Source organism: Panthera pardus, unplaced genomic scaffold (genome assembly GCF_024362965.1).
Source record: "Panthera pardus isolate Hobbes unplaced genomic scaffold, ASM2436296v1 HiC_scaffold_6, whole genome shotgun sequence".
Classification (NCBI taxonomy): Eukaryota; Metazoa; Chordata; class Mammalia; order Carnivora; family Felidae; genus Panthera; species Panthera pardus.
This window is the reverse complement of record NW_026526991.1, coordinates 5,134,017-5,156,028: the sequence shown is the minus strand read 5'-3', so window position 1 is coordinate 5,156,028 and position 22,012 is coordinate 5,134,017. Positions and strand designations below refer to the sequence as shown.

The 22,012-nt window shown below is 47.5% G+C and overlaps 1 protein-coding gene across 10 annotated transcripts in view; it reads left to right on the top strand.

The window, feature by feature from the left end:
* Positions 1 to 22,012, top strand: part of EFCAB6 (EF-hand calcium binding domain 6) — a 241,550-nt gene that overhangs the window by 41,525 nt on the left and 178,013 nt on the right. For 9 of the 10 annotated variants that reach the window (XM_019447136.2, XM_053895852.1, XM_053895850.1 and 6 more), the window contains 2 exons: positions 2,897 to 2,985; positions 8,613 to 8,679. The exons of the other annotated variant lie outside the window; for it this stretch is intronic. In XM_019447136.2, the coding sequence (XP_019302681.2) occupies positions 2,897 to 2,985; positions 8,613 to 8,679 (156 nt within the window). The remainder of the gene's footprint in view (positions 1 to 2,896; positions 2,986 to 8,612; positions 8,680 to 22,012) is intronic. 10 annotated transcript variants of the gene reach the window in all.

The window sequence follows — 22,012 nt, the reverse complement described above, 5'->3', positions numbered from 1 at the left end:
CACCCCAGTCTGAGAGTTTACTTTTAGTGATCCATCGTTGGGTGGTTACGATTCTTAAACATGTTTGCCAGAATCACAAATACCAAAGAGCCTCTCCTTCTAGACTAGATTCTTCGGTTTGTTTAATGGACTGAGCTTTGGAGGCTGGACATAATGCAAAAATGTATCTGCCACATTAGACTTTTCATTAGACCATAAGTAACAATGTGAAATGTGACAAAAGCTTCAATAGGTTAATGGACTTTCTCCCTCCCTCCCTCCCTGCTTCCTTCCTTCCTTCCTTCCTTCCTTCCTTCTCCTTCCTTCCTTCCTCCTTTCCTTCCTTCCTCCTTTCCTTCCTTCCTTCTTTTTTTCCTTCTTCCTTCCTTCCTTCCTTCCTTCCTTCCTCCCTCCCTTCCTTCCTTCCTTCCTTCTTTCCTTCCTTCCTTCCTCCCTCCCTCCTCCTCCTCCTTTCCTTCCTTCCTTCCGTCCTTCCTTCCTTCCTCCCTCCCTCCTCCTCCTCCTTTCCTCCCTTCCTTCTTTCCTCCCTTCCTTCTTTCCTTCCTTCCTCCCTCCCTCCCTCCCTCCCTCCCTCCTTCCTGCCTTCCTTCCTTCCTTCCTTCTTGGCAGGGTGGTTAGCACAGTGACAGGAACTTGGGCTCTGGAGTCACAGAGAGTTCTGGCACTCAATGGTAGTGCCGTGCAGGGAGGTCACATCCCTGTTCTGTGAAATGTGGAAAACGACCACACCCTCAGAAGCTGGTTTTGGGACTAGAGGAGTTAACTCCTGTAAAACACCAAGGGTAGTGCTTGCGCCCGTCTGTTGGGTACGAGCTCTGCAATTGTACGTTTCCCCCCTTGTCATGAAGCCTTACTCCCCAAACCATGAGGCCTCCTGTCTTGGAGCAGCACACACACCCTGTTCTCGCCCTTCTTCTGTGGGGTTAGGCAAACTCTGAGGTGTCTGCCCCAAAATTACATCTCCTAATAAATACTCTATCCGAAATAGAAATCACGCATGTGCTTTTCAGGAAACGTCTTCACGAAGGCCCACACCGTGAGCCACTCTCCCTCTGGTCCCATTTTCTGGTCACACATGTTTTAAATAGAAAAGAGAAATTTGTCCTTTGGGGAAGACTGAGGTAGCCGTGTAGGCTTTGAGGCTGGAATTTGAAGGGCTAAGTGAACATCAAACTTGACTGTATAGACGTGGGAGCCGCTCAGCTGTATGGGAAATTGTACTTTGTGTGTTTGTATGAGGCTTCATAAAATATATCTGTATTGGTTACACGTCTTTTTTTTTTATTTTTATTTTTTAACGTTTATTTATTTTTGAGACAGAGAGAGGCAGAGCATGAACGGGGGAGGGTCAGAGAGAGGGAGACACAGAATCTGAAACGGGCTCCAGGCTCTGAGCTGTCAGCACAGAGCCCGACGTGGGGCTCGAACTCACGGACCGCGAGATCATGATCTGAGCCGAAGTCATCTGCTCAACCGACTGAGCCACCCAGGCGCCCCTGATTACACGTCTTAACTTCAGTTTCCGAATCCTTTTTTGGGGGAGATAATTATTTTCACTTTTTAAACAATTAGACTTTTTCTTTAGAAGTAATTTCAAACCTCCAGAAAATCTGGAAGAATGAGAATAGTACAAATAGTACCCATAGACCTTTTACCCAGATTTGCCAGTTGGGAACATTTACTCTCATTTGCTTCTCCTGTGATCTTTTGTTATCTACGTGTGGTCTGTATGGAGACGCAAATGGTGTACAAGACATATACACGGTGTACGTAATTTTTTTCTGAACTCGTTGAGAGGCAGCCGCTTATATTATGGTTATTTACTTGTAAAAACTTCACTGTGTATTTCCTAAAAAGAAGAACTATTCTCTTACATAATCACAGTAATCAACGTTAGTAAATGAAACACTGAGATACTACTTTAATCTATAGCCCGTATTGACCCACTTGACCCAATAATGTCCTTTATAGAATTTTTAATTTAAAAATGGTTTTTTTTCTACCTTAAAAGTATATGAATGTACGGAAAGTTCACATGACCCTCAGACGGTAAACCTGTGCTGTGGCCTCACCCTTTTGGGGAAAAAAAAAAAAAAAAAAAAAAAAAAATATATATATATATATAATATATACATTTATACATATATACACATATAAGTACATATAAAATGTATAGTAGAACATATTTCTACTAATTTTACTCTATTTTTAAAATTTTTCTTCATTTTTTTAATGTTTATTTTTGAGAGAGAGAGAGAGAGAGCGAGCACAAGTGGGGGGAGGGGCAGAGAGAGAGGGAGACACAGAATCCCAAGCACGCGCCATGCCCCAAGCTGACTGTCAGCACAGAGCCCGACGTGGGGCTCGAACTCACAAATCATGAGATCATGACCTGAGCCGAAGTCAGATGCTCTACTGACCGAGCCACCCAGGCACCCCTATTTATTTTTATTTTACAGGGAGATCCTGTGAGCGGGGGAGAGGGCGAGAGAGGGAATCCTAAGCAGGCTCCACTCTCAGTGTGGAGTCTGAGGAGGGGCTTGACCCCATGACCCCGGGACCATGACCTGAGCCCAAATCAGGCGTGGGGCACTCAACCAACTGAGCCACCCAGGCACCCCTAATTTTACTCTATGTTTTAGATAGAACTAGATTTCAGATAAGTTTGTAGACAACTTGTTGACTTTTAACTGATCACAGATTGGCCTGGCATTTATGCTATTTGTACCCGGATTATTGAGGATGTATGTCAACTCAGACACCTAGGTGAAGTAGCTGTGCCTCCTAGAATACCCACCCCCCTGATGGCATCCTGTCCTACACCATGAGAACTCCTGTGCGGTCTACTACTTGGATCTGAATCCTCTAACGGGCTGTCATTCTTGTTTGAATGTAGATCCCCCTCACCAGCTCCGGTGCCATTCCTTACCTCGAATTCCTGTCCAGGTTCGGTGGGATGGACCTACATATAAGTGTTATAAAGAGGTAAGTGGTTTCGTTTGCTCATACGAAAATGTGAATTACGGAATGACAAGAGAGAGGCTATGAGGTCATGAGAGCTAATCAGGTCAACAGATATGTGTGGAAGATGAGTTGGTAGAGCTTGTCCATATAGAATTTAATGGAGTTAATCCCCAGTCAAACGTATATGTAGACAAGTCTTTAGTAGCCTCAATGTAGGATGCGTTTTAGAACAAAAGAAATAATACTGTGTTGGAAATGGAAACATAACAAATTAAGACAGTGCTAATATGTATTATGTGCCGTGTACTTCAGGTTTGGAAATAATACATTTTAATTTTGAAGTAAAAATGTTAAGATGCAAAATTTAAATTTGTTCACTTTTATTTTCTTTCTAATGTCTCTCATTCAAAAGCGATCATGTTTTAGGAGGTAGAAATGAAATATTTTTTTAAAGAGGTCCCTTGGATTCTGTAACTGTAGCACGCGCTTGGGGCTCGCTCACTTTACCTGCAAAAGGGGAGTGTTAGAGTGTGAACTCTCATGTCTCTATCAGCTGGAAGGTTCTTTGATTCTGGCATGTGATTCAGGAAAGGCCATTTTAGTAAAGAAATTCGTCAGATTATCTGACTCTAAATGAATAAACCTCATTTTCTCAGGAGTTGTGCAGTTGCAAACGTCAACTCTGATCCTGAAGCATTAGCAAGTTTGGGCGTGATGGCTTTCCTGACGGAATCAGGCGTGGATGCAAGCGTAGGTGTAAGAAATCACGCAGCAGAGGGGAGGCAGAGCAGGGATTGTTCAACGGGCGCGAGTTTCAGAGACGTGCACACCAGTGTGCATATACTTCACACCGATGAACTGCACGCTTACAAATGATTAAGGTGGGAAATTTTATGTTGTGCGTGTTTTTTGGTTTGTTTCTTTTGATTTTTTATCACAATTAAAAAAAAAAAAAATCCGCGCAGCAACGCCAACACGAGTGACGAAGTATTAATCCCTAGGTAGCCGGGGACTGCTCTGTGCTCTGTGTAGTCAATGGTCCGTAAGTGTTGGGCTGAGATCATCTCCAGATTTATTCAAAAGAACGACTATTTGCTTTATAAACTGTATTTTGATGCTCCTAACCTAAAGCAGTCCCCATCTGTGATAAGGTTGCTGGGTAGACAGTCCCCTCATTTGAATGTTATTTGTTGGAAAAGCTAAACAACTAGAAAACCCGAAAGCAGGAGAGTTCTTTTTTTGTCTTTTGTTTTTGTTCCTTTAATTGTGAAACATCAGTCTAATGATTAGCTTGAGATGAAAAGGATCACAAGTTACTTCCTTAAATATAAAAGGCTAAATGTTTAAACGAAGTTTGAAAGGTTTAGCTGAAAACTGACTTAACCCGTGGGGCTGAATTTTTTTTTGCTGTTGGAGACAGTGAATCGTAGCTAACCGAGATGCTCCCTCTGGTAATATGGTAGGGTATATCCATGAACGCACTTCCACTGGAAACAACTAAACTGACTGATATAAGGTAAAACATATATGTGCATTTTCATTCATTAGTGAGCTAGCCAGAAAGCGAGGACTCCTTAGAGGCCAACATGAAATGAGACGAAAGCCAGCTTTTGCCCTGAGAGTATTCGCTACATCCCGGTGGATGTGTGTTTCAGCTTGGTTGGCTCTTTAGAGTGGAGGGGACAGGAGACAGACGCTGAGGTGGAGGGACCCAACAGAAGACCAGTACATATAAAGTTAGGACACCTAAACCCTCATGTAAGGGTAAGTTGTAAATATAAATCTGCATCACAGAAGGGCACAACAAGGAAACCTACCTCTTTCCATGCTGCATTTGGGCAAAGGACAGTAAGTCAGTATTTATGCAAGTCTGTGCCTGAAATAATGCCACCTGTGTGGTCTGAGACGTCTCAGGCTAGTAGTTCACTTAAAACTGGTCCTGGCCTGGGTGTGGCCTTCTGTAGAGGAATACATTTTCAACCTAGCCCTTAAAGAATTTCCACAAAGTGCCAAGTAATATCAGACCACACACACACAATATTGAAAACATATGAAGAGACAAAGAATGAGGTTGGCAAACCAATAGAAGCAATGTCCCCTAGGATCAGATATCCAAGTGCTCGAAATACTGGAAGTATCAAATATAGAATCTAAAACTATTTTAGAATGTTCAGAACAATGAAAGAATGGACTCAGCATATAAATACGAAAGAAGAGGCCAAAAGGGAAAAAAAAAAAAAGATTTGGAAAAGTACGGAGCAGAACTTCTGGTACTTGAAAGATGCAATAACAATTGTAGCTATAAAATTCAGTGGCTGGGTGAAAGTCGTGGATTAAACACAGTCGAAGGGAGCATTAGTGGAGTGGAAAGTAGTTCCAAAGCAGTTATCCACGAAGGCCACCCAGAAAGACAAAGACAGATAAAGTATGGAAGACAGGCGTAAGAGACATGGTGGGGAGAAAGAGAAGGCCAAGAGATTTCTTACTGGATTTCCAGATATACAGGGAAAAGATAGGGAAGAGAGAGATTGAAAAGGATGATGGCTGAGAAGCTTACGCCAGCCAAATGAAAAGAAACGCCTATGTAGACATGTCCCAGTGAAACTGCAGAGCAGCAGAAGCAGAGAGAGGAGAGGAAAGGCAGCAAGAGGAGAAACCAGACTGGCCTAGGGGACCGACCATAGACTGAGACTGGTGTCCCTGGTTTGAAACAGTGGGAAGGCCTCTCCCATGCACGGGGAATAAGGTATTTGCCAGCCCAGAATCTGTAAGGTCTCTTTCTGTGGGAACACCGGGGCCCTTTTCGCTTCTTGCCATAGCATAAACTCAAGCACTGATGTCAGGTCATGTGGAAAAGGGAGAAACATGTGTCCCCTCTGCCTGTGGTGTTCAAGGTCACCTTTCAACTAGATCCTTTCTTTGTACTACAAAGCATGCCTCTTATTTTTATACACACATGTAGTATGAAGGAACCCCTACAATTGGAGGAGGGCAAGTCGGGGGCCTTTGTGTTTGGCTCTCACTCTTGATTTGGGTGATTGTTAAGTAGGCATTTGCCTTAATAATAACTAAACTATGAAAATACATATTCTTTTCTATCTATAAGTCATATTTCATAAACACAATGTAAAACTCAGTAAGTTCAAGAAACAGATTAGCTATAGCAGAAGAAATAAGTGAACTGGAAGACCGGCCAGAAAAAAACTTAGCCAGAAGGCAGCACAGAGTCACAGAAATGAAACTGGAACTCTGTGAAGCTGGTAATGAGAGATGGGATGGGGTGATACCTGAAGGAGCAATGGCGGAGGACTTTCCAGAACCGAGGGAGGGTTCCATCCCGCTGACTCAGAAAGCCAAAGAAGTCCCGAGCAGGATTAAAGATGGGGATGGGGGCGCAACTGCCCCCAGACCGAGAGATCTGCCAAGAAGCCAGAGGGCAACATCTAGACAAAAGTGACTTCTGAACAGCAACAGGGATGCCAGGGGAGTGAATTGACGATCACAGTGTCTGGAAAGAAAATCATTGCCATCTTAGAATTATATATAAAGAACATATCTTGCAGTATTTTCAGAATTGAAATAAAGACCTTGTAAAACAAAAATGGATTTGGCCCCCCATTAGATCCAGTGAAAGAACTTTAAAGGATGGACTTTTTAGGTGGAAGGAAAACGCTCCTGGATGGACAGTTAGAGGCGATGCAGGAAAGAGTGACGGGCAAAAAGGACAGTGAGTGTGCAGTTGGATCCAACACCCGCTGACCTCAGGAAGCACTAAGGGCTGAGAGTAACGATGGCTTTGGGAATTTAAAAATAGAAGAGAATTAAAATACACGACAGTAGCAATATATACACGGAGAGGAGGGACTAGCATAAAATGTCCTCGAGTTGTTACCTTGTCCAGCAGGAAGATGAGAAATCTTGATTAACTTTAGACTTGGAAAAATATGCAGGTTATAATTTCCAGAACAACTGCCGTAAGATTAAACGTGGAGTGTTTAGAGGCAAACAAGTTGATGGAATCCTAAAAAATGGGATTAACCGAAAGAAGGCAAGAAGCCCGCAGAATAGGGCGGAACCAATAGAAATTCCAAATGTATTGGTGATTGTAATAAATGTTCCACTTAAAAGGCAAAGATTGTCTGACTAGGTAACAAATAGTAAACTCCACTAAGAGAAAAACCTATACAGGCTTACAGAAAGGTTAAAAAGTGAAAGGGTTTCAAGACCTACCATTCCAAGAAACACTAAAGAAAGAGGGCGCCGCTAAGTTAATAACTGATAATAAGCCGTGTTCTCCTGAAGCAGACAGAAAGATGGAGTTCAGGGGTGCAAGACGCAGTGTAGGGGAGACAGCTGTGAAGGGAAGAGGGCCAGAGGGGCGTTGGGCCCAGGAGCCGCCCTGCGGACTGGAGAGGGAGGGAGAGAGGAAGGGGGAGATGGGGAGCGAGTTTGCACGTGGCTCCAGGGACACCGGGCTCTGGGGACACCGGGCTCCCGGGGACACCCCCGCTGCTCCATTTCTCCAGCTGACGGTGGGTACACAGGCATTTGTCTGTTTTTGTTCTTTAAGTCTGAAATGTATCTTCAAAATAGTGTTTTGTGTCTCTTCCGATACACGATTAAGACATGAAAAATATTACATTTGATATAGAACCACAAGTCTGGATTCCTGGCGAGTTTCCCTGTTGAAGTTGGGCACTTACCCCTCCCAGCCTCAGTTTCCTCCAACGTAAAATGAAGTTAATTTCTGCTGGAAACGCTCCAACGTCTTCCGCTTACCCCAGTATGAAGTCCAGCTTCCTTATCATGGCCACAGCACCGCAGAGCTGGCATCCATTTCCATCCCTGCACTCACCCGTGTCCCCTGCCCTTGCCGGGCGGGCTCTGGTCTCCGTGGCCACCGCCAGTAGCAAAGCTGGGACGTGCTGAATTCCGGCCCCCTCGGCCTCATGCCGCTGTGTCCTCCCTTTGCTTTGTCCAGAGAGCTTTTCCTTCAAGTGGATCGTTCCTGGCTTCTCTGCTTCGGATTGTTCCAAAGAGGGGCTCTGAAGTAGTTGATAGATACGTGGATAATGTGAGATAGAAAACAGTTAATAAAAGCAGAGGGAGCCACGGGGATGGTACAGACGTACATCCACCACGGAGTCCTTTACCGCGTGGCAAAGAGTGCCCCTGGAGTGGACTGGGGACCCCTTAGAGGTCAGAACACAGGACTGCAGCGGAGGGGTGCGGTGTGGGGTGTCACCCGGCACCTCCACTTCTCCAGCCACGGCCTTCGTCTCCCTCAGTCTCTTTGTCTGCAAACCAGGACGATCATGGCCCCTGACCCACCGTCGTCGTGAGGATTAAATCAGATGGGGCTCGCCGTAGGAAGTGCTCATGAAGTGTCAGCTCTAACTGCTCAGTTCCCATACTACCTGGGAGGAATAAATGTTAGACTTCATTTTACGGATGAGGAAACTGAGGCACGGAGAAGCTAGGGACTGGGTCCAGGTCTACACTGCTGGCAGATGGCAGTGTGTAAGGAATACCTCGCGCTTGTAAATATATAATTTAGAAATCCTTATAATTTTGATCTCTGCAGGCCCTACATAAGCATTTATTTGGTTAAAACATGTTAACAAAAAGTCCTTATTTTTATTTTTCAGGGGAGGTGGGAATGAAATGAATTGCAGCCGGACAGTAAAAGAACTTGAAATCCAAGTAGGAGAAAAGGTAATAGAGATCTTTTAAAATTCTTCCCCCGACCCTTTGTCAAAAGTATCGTCAGCAGAGGTAGATGCAACAGAATGGGCCACATCTTGCGGTCTGCACTCTCCCGTCAGGGCCGTCTGACAAATAGATCCGATAACAAGCCCGTGTGAGAGCTTGCATTCAGACGGCCTCGGATGGCGTCTCTTCGGATGAGTGACACCAACAGGGAGCCCTGGAACATGAGTCACTTTTGTAGTAACTTTAGATCCTCGGTATTAGGGCTGCCCTTTCTGGATTTGTCGAAGACTGAAGCAAGGATCTCTTTGGAAAGAGAAAACTACTGCTTTTCAGCGGCAAATGCCAATTAAGAGCAGCATGGCAAAGATAACTGGTGAAACCCAAAGTGGCACATATTTAAGTATTGAGTAACTTTGCCACAGAAGCTACTACATGTGTTTAGGAGAGGAGCATATAGCTTTGCTCCTTCCTGTTTGCTGATTATGGTTGGACATCGTCGCGTACGGCTAGGGAGGGAGGAGATGTGCGTGGCTTCCCGGGGTTGGAATCAGACCCCTTTTAAAATGCATTTGAGCCTGTCAGTTACACAAGCAGTTTGAGAATCATGATTTAATTCACCCGGTTCAATATGTTGCTTTGAAATGTGACCAATCTTCTTTCCTTTTTGAACCTTCTGGGATTTTCATACATTTCAAAATTAAAAAATCGCCAGAAATCCACAAAATGTTTGTCTGAATTTCCCTGGCTGAAGCCACTGACACCAGAAAATTCATCTTAATGTGACATTTTTTAGCATGACATACTCCTAAAAATCTGGTTTCACTATAGTCTGTATTAGTAAGAACCCTGGTGTAATTATCTGCTTCTGCTATTGTGGTTCATTTGTTATTCTGTAAGAGATACATAATATGATTGGTATCATTTATGGCACGCCTTTAATTTGTCTCTTCATAAGCTGTGTTAATCATGAAATACTCCTGGGAAAGTCAACCGTTTGTCAGAATCATCATATCAACATAAACACCATCGTGGATCAAAAATGCAGCATTTCAGGGGCGCCTGGGTGGCTCAGTTGGTTGAACGTCCGACTCTTGATTTCAGCTCAGGTCACGATCTCACTGTTGGTGAGAAAATAAATAAACAAACATTAAAAAAAAAAATACAGCATTTCAGCGAGCGCAGCGCGTATGGACCTGGGCCGGGATTGGAAATTACCAACAATAAGGCCTCGCCGAGGAAAGCCACAAGGGACCCTTGATCTAATTCCTCTGTTATCTCAGCCCCCTCCCTCTTATCCTAACAGTGGGGGGAGCCCTCCCACTGGTTAGGAGCGAGTTAATCAGTGGGCTTGCACAGTGCAGCTTTCAAGCAACTTCTGGGGAAAAGGCCGAGGAGGGGTGATTGCAGAAGCGCTAAATCCCTGGGTGGCTCGGGGAGTTCTCTGCCATGCATGCCGGCCAGCGTCCACCGCACCCCAGTTCTACCTGGGGCCCCGACTCTGGGCAGGCAGGTGGAGTAGGACAAGACTGACCTGGGGACTGTTAAAAAAAACAAAAAAACAAAAAAAACCTCAACCGAGTAAATGTGAAGATCTAAGTTTCAGGCCAGGTCACCTTCCCTGGGGCGAAGGACAAGGGTCTTTTTAGGTGGATCACCTCACCTGTCTTTGGGAGAGGGAGGAAGAGGGAGGGCCCACGAGACAGATGACCTCAACTGTGCTGGCCGGTAAACTCCAGATTGATTGGCTTCAAACTCCAGTCCTGAAGAAGCTGAAACTTCAAATAAGTCTTGGTTTGCTCTGCTGAGGACAAGGGACTCCACTGAGTGCCTGTGGCTTTCTTTTGAACAGGACCGCTCGGCTCTGGGTTTCCGTCTTGGAGCTTTGCCACTCACCAGCGGCCTTGACAAGTCTTTATCACTGGCTTTCCCTTAGCGGGGCTAATAGCACCACCTTGAAGTATAACTGAGCTCAAGGGGTTCGCCGCTTGGGGTGCGTCAAACTGAACACAGCCCAAGGAAATGTTGAAAGCAGAGAACTTTGCGTTACCTGTGACAAGGAAGGAGACGGGGAGACAGTTCTCAAAGCGCCGTCTCCCTGTGGGGTTAGTACAGGAAGCTTTCATTCCGTGTGTCGCGGACAGGGGCAGGAGCTGACGGAGGCACTTTTGGTTCAGTGGGACATGCCAGCGTGTCAGCGTGCTGGGGTGCATACATCGTATGTTTAAAAAAATGGCGGAAAGCCCTGCCTGTGGGAGGCGCTCTCAGTATTCTAAGGAGCGAAAGGTAACTTCAGGGCAACTCGGGGGGCTTCTGCACGGGTCCTCAGCTCCAGTCCGGCTCATACTGGCTCTAGCAGGGGGCTCTCCGGTGAAGCGTCTAGCTGGATGTCTTCTTGGCCGGACCTGTCGGCTCCGCAGAACAAAACACATCCTTCCCTTCTTCCCTTCTGCTGGTAGCTTTTCTCCCTCCTATCTGAGTCACTTCCCGTGGCATCCTGGTTCCCAGAAGCGCTGTTGTGTGCCCTACAGATACCCGGTGTGTAAAGCACCTGGAACAGTTGGACAGTGCCAGCTATCACTGTCTCGTTATTGCGGCAGCTGCCTTTGAAGGATAGACGGGAACGCCAATGGATCTCCTCCCTTCCCACCCACTCCCCAAATAAACAGAACCAAATATCCTCACCTGTTAGCTGTGTGCAATAGCGTATTTCCAGTTAAGGCTATTGTCCTGCGAACGGCCCCCACAGGAGCGCCGGTGGCTGCGACGAATGCCTGGGAGGTTTTTTTTATTTTTATTTTTATATATAACTTCTTGTCAAATTGGTTTCCATGCAACACCCAGTGCTCATCCCAACTACCTGGGAGTTATTAGAAACAGGGTCTCTTTAGACATGTGTTGTCACTGCCGGGTGATCTATATGGTTTGGGAGAGCTCATTATTTTGTTTTAAATATAAGTCCGCGTGGCTTGCCAGAGCCGAGAATGTGTGCAAGTGTCTCTGAATTTTGGGAGCCAAAATTTTGCTAACTGTGTGTGTGGTCTAGCCTTCCTAAGCCGACAGATAGTTAGCAGTCAGGGCCCCAAACTGACTGAACCCCAGTGCTTGTGTTTCCTCATCGTTTCCCCTGCAGTGAGCTTGGTCTGATGGCTGGTTCCTCGGCCTTTCCCTTCTTCATGGGCACTCTGACCCTCCAATAGGTGTTTACATTCCCGCTCGTTGTCCGGTTGAACCCTTGGGCTCTCTGAGCCTTGTTTTCTCCATCAATCACGGGGTGGGATAGGGCGGGCCAGACTGGATGATCCCCAGGTCCCGCGTCTCCGTCTTCTGGTGAGTGTGACCCATGGCTTCACGGGAAGAGGTTGCCGTCTGATCGCGGCGGGCCCTGTGTGTGGGAGAAGAGAAGCTGTGTTAGCCCAGGTAGTCCTCAGGGCGTCACATTCTGGCTCCGGCTGGTCCTGGTCCCCTGATGGCGCTGCGCTGGGTCCTACTCGGTAGGGGCTCTGAGTCCTGTGCTTTCCTTTCTTGCTCTCACTCCCTCGATCCTTGCTTTTCATTTGGTCACAGATACGTTCTTTCCTTTGCGCCTCTTCTGTGCCGTGACTTGGCGTCTGCTTGACGGGTCCTTGAGGTCTCTGGTCTATTCAGTTCCCTGCTCTCATAGTCTCCTAGGGAAGCAGAGGCATTTAGCGGGAATCAGGCACACCTGGCCTGAACCGACCCTGATTACTTCCTGGGGTTGTGGCCTGACTCCGTCCCCTGAAGCACGGGGCCACCAGAGGGTAGCTCTCGGAACAGAAACGGAAAATGGAGGTTTTTGTTAGAAGGAGAAGGGAATAGGGGCAAGGGGATTTGCAGAAGGGGACCAACAGCACCCGCTTCAGCCTCCTGCCGAAAGGATCCCGCGGCCCCCGGGCCTTAATCCTTTGGACACTATGTAATTTTTTGAATTTTACCAGCTCTATGAATAATAGCACTGATTGAGCACTTACTAGGAGCTGCTCTAAATATCATATGGTGTTAAATTATTTCGTTCAAGGGGCGCCTGGGTGGCTCAGTCAGTGAAGTGTCCGACTTCAGCTCAGGTCGTGATCTCGCGGTCCGTGAGTTCCAGCCCCGCGTCGGGCTGTGTGCTGACAGCTCAGAGCCTGGGGCCCGCTTCGGATTCTGTGTCTCCTTGGCTCTCTGCCCCTCCCCTGCTTGTGCGCTTGCTCTCTCTCTCTCTGTCTCTCTGTCTCTCAAAAATAAACATGAAAAATATTTTTAAAATTACTTCATTCGAGGGGAGCCCCACAAGGCAGGTGCCATCCCTGCCCCACACTGATATGGAGGGAAACGACAGAGGGTGAGCATCGTGACCAAGGCTGCGGCGCTGGCGGGCGGAGAAGCTGCAGTTCCCGCCGTGGCCGCTTGGCTGCAGAGTCCTCGCCCTTAACCAGTAGGCCCCCCCGGCCTCTTGGAGGCCCGGTTAGAAAAGAAAAGGTATTGATGCTTCCTTTGCATTCGGCAGACGTGACTCTTTGTTATGCCCGCGGGTAGACCAGGCCAGCACAGAGAAGTGTCTCGCTCACCTTCGCCGTGAGCCATCTTTTTGTACAAGTGACGTCTACTTCAAGGGGGCATTTGGGACTTTTCTTCCTTTCCGCACTCTGACGTCCTGCCTTTGTCGCCGTTCTGCCCACATCCTCAGGCTTTTCTGCTCCACGCCTGTCCTGCACGTCTCCAGCTTCATCCTGCGCCAGTGGCAGGGGTCAAGGCCTAGGACATTCTTCAGGGGAAGAATCTCCCGGGAAAGAAAGGACCAAGGCAAAGCTTCAGCGCTGCCGGGCCAACCAAGTTTTGGTCTTTGTACCCTGTCTTATCTCTTACCAACTCCCCCCACCAAGGGTGAGGTGGAAATGCCAGAAAATCTCATGCTGCTACTTGAGGTGGGGCGGGTGCTCATTATGGGCCGGGACCAGGGAGTTCCTGAGAGACAGGAAGCTGTTCTGAGCCATATAAGAACGCAGGGTATGTCTGGAGACGTCATGACCCTTCCCCACGGCCCCATCTACAAAAACAAAACAAAACAAAACAAAACAAAACAAACCTGTATAATTCAGTTAAAGACACAAAAGAAGAAAACAAAAAAACAAAACCCAGACACATCCAGCGCCCCAGGCTGTTTGCTCTCGACCACGTCACCACCCAACTCAGGGACGCTTTTTTTAAGCCTGGGCGCCATGATGTCAGAACATCTGGTCCACCCACTCAGCCGTGACTAGTGCGTCTGTTGGACACCAAGTGATCTGACACAAGTTTTTATGGGATTACCCTGGTGCCTTGGAGTTGGATGGATGCAGCCCGAGTCATTTCCGAAGCAATTAGTAAATAATGAGGGGTCCCGAGCTGCTTGCTTGGTTTGTTATATCCTCGTGCGGAAGAGACAAAAGTAATGGGTCGATTCATTTTCTCAAATAGGTGAGTTTTCCTAAAAAAAAAAAGAAAAGAAAAGAAATTAAAAAAATTATTGCTTGAGAAATAAAGCAACAGTCATTAGAATCACAACCATTTCATAAACGTACCTTCACATTATACCACCACATTAGCATGAACGAATGTACCAGAATGCAGTCTGTTTGCCTAATAAAAAGACTGTGTCAAACTCAAAATGAGGCCATTTACTAAAACATACAAGCTCTTGGTTAATTTATAATATTCTCCTAATCCCACTTTTATCACCTGTCCTTCGGTGCACTTGGTATTAATTGCCTATTATAGCAGGTATTTGAACACATCTCCTCTTTCGTCTGAAGAAAATATTAGCATATCGTAGAGCTGTTGGGACAGATTGTATCCGAGCCACTTTTTCCTCCCCGCAGAAAAGCCTATCAATCATAACTGAATATAGTGATTAATAATGTCACATCTCTTATTCGTGTGTCTGTGCACAACTAAATGAAGTAGAATGCTTACATTCTGATCTGGAGAATCTCACATAACAAAATCATCGGTTGCCATTTTCAAAAAAAATTGGATTGAAGATGCTTCTCTCCCAGGACCTATTTTTGGTTGCTCTATTATTAATTCACTAAAGGCTCTGTCAGGAAGCTAACACAAAGATTCTGTGACATCAGAATTTGTATCATTTCAGACTAAGTTTACGGTTTTCTGTTTTTTTCTCATTAGGTTATTTATTTTTGAGAGCGAGAGAGGCAGAGGGTGAGCAGGGGGAGGGGCAGAGAGAGAGGGAGACACAGAATCCGAGGCGGGCTCCAGGCTCCGAGCTGTCAGCACAGAGCCCGACGCGGGGCTCGAACCCACGAACTGCCAGATCGTGACCTGAGCTGATTTCGGAAGCCCAACCGACGGAGCCACCCAGGCGCCCCATTTTTGTTTTTGTTTTTGTTTTTTTAATCTTGCATGCGGCAAAATCAATACTTCAGTCAAGATCGTAGGGGAGATGGGCTGCGGCCCTCGGGCCACCACTCACTGTCCAAACGCCCCTGTGCAAGCCAGTGTCTCTGGAGGCTGTTTCCTCGGCTGTGAAATGGAGAAACGATACTGCGAAGTTTTTCCAATATTGTCGAGATTCTTGGTGGCAATACACATGAAATGAACTTGCTGTAGTGCTGGGGCCATAGAAGTTACTCAAAAAATCGGGAGTCTGCATTTGGAGGAGAGAAGACGTGAGTTGTCACGTGGAAAGTGAAATGATGGCATGTGGTCACTTGTGGTTTTAGGCCACAAAGAGAGCTCTGTGCCCCAGGCATGTCTGGGCTCCGGACTCACCGCTGTGTGCAGAGAAAATGGCAACTTTTCCTTATATCTTATTTGCAGTGTTTCCTTACTGGCCCTTCGTCCACGTCCAGCCCATCAGCAAGTCTGTCTGCTGTGTCCTTGGGCCGTATCTGGAACCCATCCACCTCTTCCGTCCCCGCTGCCACCGATGTCCCCACCCTGTGCTTTGTCAGGAACTGCTTTTCCTGTTCCTGCCCGGGCCCCTTACACTATTCTGCAGGACACCCAGAGTTATCTGTTCAAAACAGATGTCAGATCTCACCAGACCCCTCTGGTTAAGATGTCCTGTGGCTTTTGGTTGCCCATCGAGGAAACATCACCCAAGCATCCCGGCTTATAGTGCTCAGCATGGGAGGTCTCTCCAGGGGGATTTTTTTTTTTAGTGTTCATTTTTGAGAGAGACAGAGAGACAAAGCGTGAGCAGGGGAGGGACAGAGACAGAGAGGGAGACACAGACTCCAAAGCAGGCTCCAGGCCCTGAGCTGTCAGTACAGAGCCCGACACGGGGCTCGAACTCATAGACCGTGAGATCATGACCTGAGCCGAAGTCAGACGCTTAACTGATTGAGCCACCCAGGTGCCCCCAGGGAGATTTTTTTTGACCAGCCTATCTAAAATTCCATATTTCCCCCAACACTTAGAACATTCTGAGGTTTTGGTGTGTTTACGTGTTTATCACTACGATAGATGTTCCCCGGGGAGCGGGTGCCTTCTCTGTCTTGCTCACTGTTGTAACTTTAGTGCCTTGAGCTGATCCTGGCACTTAGGGTGACCTCAGGAAACATTTACTAAATGGATAAATAGTTCTGTAGGAAAGGTTCCCAGTAATTAGAGTAGCTGGAAAACACTGCATGAGACAGGTGAGACTGGTGGTCAAGGTGGGCCTTGGATGGGGTTTCAGTGTGCTGAGGACAGAGCAAGAAATGGGATGTGGGGTAGCTTTATAGATTTGGCACCTTTAAAAAAATATATACAGATTAAAAGAAAATTTTTTAAGTTTATTTAAAATTTTTTTTTAACATTTTATTTATTTTTGAGACAGAGAGAGACAGAGCATGAATGGGGGAGGGGGCAGAGAGAGAGGGAGACACAGAATCAGAAGCAGGCCCCAGGCTCCGAGCCATCAGCCCAGAGCCCGACGCGGGGCTCGAACTCACGGACCGCGAGATTGTGACCTGAGCTGAAGTCGGACGTTTAACCGACTGAGCCACCCAGGCGCCCCGAAAATTTTTTAAGTTTATTTATTTTGGTGGGGGGGGGGGAGAGGGTGTGTTCAGGAGGGGGAGGGGCAGAGAGAAGGGGAGAGAGAGAGAGAGAGAGAGAGAGAGAGAGAGAGAGAGAGAATGAGAGAGAATCCCAAGCCGGCTCCGCACTATCAGCACAGAGCCCGATGAGGGGCTTGAACTCACAAACTTCGAGATAACAACCTGAGTCGAGATCGAGAGTCAGTCGCTTAACTGACTGCCCCACCTGGGGAACCCCTAGATTTGGGACTTTTAAAACCCCTTGTTGTTTAGACGTGGGGCTTATTTTCATGGCTGTGTCAGAAGTTCCGTGGTAGCTAAAACCTCTTATTGGAAGTCTTTGTGTGTCGCAGGTAAACCTTCTGCAAATAAAAATCAAAGGTGGGAGAAGGTTTACCTGGCCTATGGTGTATGTAGCGACGAGTTTCCCTCTTCATTCTGGCCGCAAGGAAACCCAAAGCCAGGTTTTTGGAGTTTTGTTCCGTCGTAGCAACTCTCAACTCTTTGGTTGCTTTAGCTCTTTTTTCAGCACCCTCTTCTCTGTTCCCGTGGATCTCATTTAACTGTCTTTTTGTGGAAGCTTGTTCAGTTTTCGGTAAAGGCAAGATTTGTCCGCGTTCAGTGAGTAAATGCATCGTTCTGGGCCCGTGGGGGCGAGCGTCAGAGCGGCGAGAGGAAGCGTCAGCCCTGGGCACCGAGGCGCAGCCTTTGTTAAAGGTGAACAACGCCCGGCCGCTGCCCCTCCCACGTGTCCCCAAATTGAAAGTTTGCGTTTATGGGGTTCTGAATGTAGTCTAATTTTTTCCTATCTGGTTTGGCTCATCTCTACCAGCTGGTAAATAGGAAATGTTCACGGTAGGAAGCCAATACTCTGCAGAGTGGAAACAGATGGAATCGATATAAAGTGACAAGCTAGACCGTGCTATTGAGAATACAGAGCCAAAAGTAAGAACATAACAGTCAAGCTACTTATTCCGTTCCAGTTCATTTAGTCCTGAATAGCGCCTCATATCTGCACAGCTGTGTTGTTCTTTTTTTTCCCTCTTTCTTTCTTCTGGGTTGATAATGACAATTTCAAAGAAAAACTTTAATTAAAGATTTTATACGAAATAGCCAAAAGTAGGATAATAAGGAAAATGAGCACTGATGTGTTTATTGTAAGAAAAATCCTCTTGCACGGTTTCATTTAAAAAAATTTACTCCTTAAATTTAAAATGAATGTAGTCGTGGTGACAGAAAGGTGCCAGACTGACAGCCGTGGATGCTGAACCCTTCCATTTTGGCTGCAGAGCCAAGACTTAGAAGCTGCTAGAAGCCCCCTCCCCTTGGGGCTCTGTCCCCAGGCAGGCGGGGAGAATGCCGGGCTGACCCCCTTGTGCTAGAAACCGGGCAAGGAAGGGTGATTCCGGGGGAGGAACCGCACAGAAAATAGCTAAACGGGAGCCAGTAAGATACCACCGTGGCCGCTTCGAGTCAATTTACTGTTCGGGTTGTGCTCCGGCATGAAGAAGCTTGGCCTTCCTCCGGGAAGGGTCACATCGGAGCCGGGTCTAGAGAAGGATTATTTTGCAGCCTAGCTGGGGCTTCTGGGCTTCTGGGAGGGAACATTAGGCCTTTTCTCACCTCCTTTAACGTCTGGGTGGTCATATTTATTTGGGTTCACAGCTTTCCTTCCTGGAGCCCGAAGTGCCATAAAAAGAATTTTCAACAAAGAACCGTAGAGTACAAATAACAGCCACTGTTAGCAGTTTATTGAACCATCTGAACTCGGTGGGGTACAAATATGAAGCAGCTTGATTGCTTCTTCTCACTGTTCTTAAGCAGCCGCTAGCAAATTTGCCTTTTCGTCCCTTAAGCGTATCTCAGGCAGGTCTCCTGGCTCTCTGGCCACATTTACTTACGCACACGTCTCGCACGGCCTAGTCCGGTTTCAACCTTGAGCTCAGGCCCAGCTCAGCTGGCCACCTCCTCCCCTTCCCGCTGCGCGAGCGGTGCACGACCTGCTTACCCTCTGGTCCTTCTCTGCCTCTCCCCCCGTGACCGTTGGGGTCTGTGATGAGGGCCGAGGAAAGGGAACATGTCTTTCTCTCTCTGCACTGGTGTCCTGGTGTCCTCTGTGGGCAGCATATAAAGGCTCCTCCCTTATAGGGCACAGGGGCAGTTATGAGGACCGTGCTGTGTGGGCCTTCAAACCATGTGGTTCCCTGATGCAGAGGTTCAGTCCTGGCTTAATGCCCTCTGGACCTCCTCAGCTCTACTCCTGGTGGTCCAGTGCACATCCTCAGGTGCGTGGGTCCCTTACCTGAGGAGCAGCCCCTGGGAGCGGGACAACTCAAGCCCTGCCTTTCTTGGTCTCCACTTAACCCGTGGAAAACTTACACGTTCCATCCATACCAAGAGTAGGCTTGCAGGCTGCTCTGACCTGCCCCTCCCACTCTGCTGTCTCTGTCCCGTTCAGCTTACCCCAGGATGATATACAGCAGATCACTGAGTCCACTGGGAAATGAGATCCCTACACATCCTTCGTGTAGTTACCTGTCCTATCTGTACAAGGACTTACTTGGCCTACTAATGTCTCTTTCCCCCCATAAATGCTGTAGTCACCCCATCCATCCATCTATCTGTCCATCCATAATCTATCCATCATCCTTTTATCCATCTATCCGTCATCCATCCATCCATAATCATCTATAATCCATTCTTTTATCTATTTATCCATCCATCTATCCATCTATTCTTCTATCCATCCATCCATCCATCCATCATCCATCCATCCATCCATCCATCCATCCATAATTCATCCATCATCCATTCTCTTATCCATCCATCCATCCATCCATTATCCATCCATCCATCATCCATCCATCCCCCATTCATTTATCCATCTATCCATCCATTATATGTATATACATTCACCCATTCAACAAATATTCATTGATCCAGGCCCTCTTTTTGGTCCTGGACGCTTGCCTACTGAAGAAGACCTTACACTTTCTCAAGCTGCTGTTAACTTGGACTGGGAAGTGGGGGCAGTGAAAGGGTTAGAGGAGTTGGCTGGGATGTGAGGGAGTAGCAATACTTCAGCTGCTCAGTATTCTTTAACGTGGGTATGTGGTTATTTGGTTGTTCGGAACTCTGTCCTCAGCCTTTGGTCCCAATCCATAATTCCCATCCCACCACCGTTTATTGAATATGTTCCACATGAGGTACCTGCACACATGAGCTCATTTCATCTCAACCACACACTGATAGAATGTCTTTATTCATTCCCATTTCACAGATGAGGAAACTGAAGTTTAGTGGTCAGGTTACTGTTTCAAGGTTACTTGAAAACTAGTGCAGAGCTGGGATTCAGAGTCTTGCTTCAGAGCCTGCCTCTGGTGCACTACGTTGCCTGGAGGTCCCTTGTGGAGAGGGAGGGAAGGAAGCGTTGGAGCACTGGCTTTGTGGTCGGGGTGGGGCCCCCACTGCTGCAGCCCAGAGCAGTTGATGCGGTTTTCAGTGCGGTTCACCACCATGCCTGGGGGAGTTTTCTCTCCTCCCATCTCCCCGCTTTACTCTCTCTTTTTTTTTTTTTTTTTTAACATTTATTCATTTTTGAAAGGCAGAGAGAGACAGGGTGCAAATGGGGGAGGGGCAGAGAGAGAGGGAGACACAGAATCTGAAGGAGGCTCCGGGCTCCGAGCCATCAGCCCAGAGCCCGACGCAGGGCCCGAACTCATGGACCGCGAGATCATGACCTGAGCCAAAGTCAGACGCTCAAGCGATTGAGCCACCCGGGCGCCCCTCCCTGCTTTTCTCTTAAAGGTCAGATGTTCTCTGCTTCTTGTAAATGAGTCTGCCCTCCGTAAATTCATCTAAATCTTATTATTTTGAATATTTTAATTTTGCTCCTGTTGTTGCCCCCATACCCACACGTCTCCCCCTTCAGTAATCACTTTCTCTTTTCACTTCACTCCTATGTGAAATAGGGCTTCATTTCTTTCCTGGAAATGTTAGGTGAACGAGTCCCGGTTTGTGTGGCCACACGGCAGAACTTAAAGCTTTCCATCTGCTTTTCTCCAGTCCTGCCGTCCAGGCGGCAGAATCTGGGCTTTTTAGTCTGTCCTCGCTGTGTTTCACCACCCATCATCCCCCTTGTTCTTGGCTGTCTCCCCAGCCTGGGGCTCCAAGGACGTGGAGAGGGCCACATACTGCCCTGCTCTGGAGGCATATGGTACTGCCCGGGGTGCTGGGTGCACTGGGGACCAGCAAGGGGGAAGGCAGGGGCGGGGTCCAGGGTACAGGGGGAGCTAATGCCAGCTAGCATTAGCGGGGGAGGGTAGAGGGTCTGTGTCTGTGGTGGCCAGCACACAGCCTGGTGCGGGGCTCGCTCAGAGAGCCATGGGAAGCAGCTCCTGTCTGGGCCCAGGCTGCCCAGGGTGGGCCGGGACTAGTCTGGTGCAGGGCATGGGGAAGATGGTTGGGAAGAGAAGACTTGAAGCACCGTCCCCATAGCCTCAGACCCATTTCCTGGCTCCAAGTCTTTATTATTATTATTATTATTATTTTAAAGGTTTTTGAGAGAGAAAGAGAAAGAGAGAGAGCAAGCAGAGAAGGTGCAGAGAGAGAGAGAGAGAGGGAGAGAGAGAATCCCAAGTAGGGTCCATGCTCAGCATAAAGCCTGACGCGAGGCTCGATCTCACGACCGTGAGATCACGACCTGAGCCGAAATCAAGGGTCGGACACTTAATTGTCTGAGCCACCCAGGCGCCCCATGGCTGCAAGTCTTTAAAGCCATAAGTAGCTACTGTTCTGGTTTTCTTTTGAATCCTCAGGGCTTCTCCTGTGTTTGTGCACATAAAGCTCCTCGACTTCGGATAGAGGTAGGTGGGAGTCCATGGGTGGGAGTGGGACAGGGGTCGTGAACTTGTTCTGTAAAGACAGTAAGGAATGCTGTCTTTATGGGCCAGGTGTTCTGCCCAAGTACTCATCTCTGCCCCTGTTTGTAGGGGGAGGCAGCCAAGGGGCAACGTGCAAATGAGCGGGCATGGCGGGGCAGCGTAAAAGTTGCCTGTGGACTCTGAAATGTGAAATTCATCTTTCACATGTCACCAAAGAGCCTTCTTTTCAATTTGTTTTAAGTCGACCATTAACAAATGTAAAAATCATTCCTAGCTTGTAAGCGACACAGATAGGTGGTAGGCAAGAGTTTGCCGCACCCGGAATACAGGAAAAGGAGTCGGGCCTCTGTAGTCGGGGACGCCAGGCTAGGAGAGCACCCCTTTCCAGGCCCATCTCTGGGCAGTAAGGAGGGCAAGGCCACGGGTTCTTTT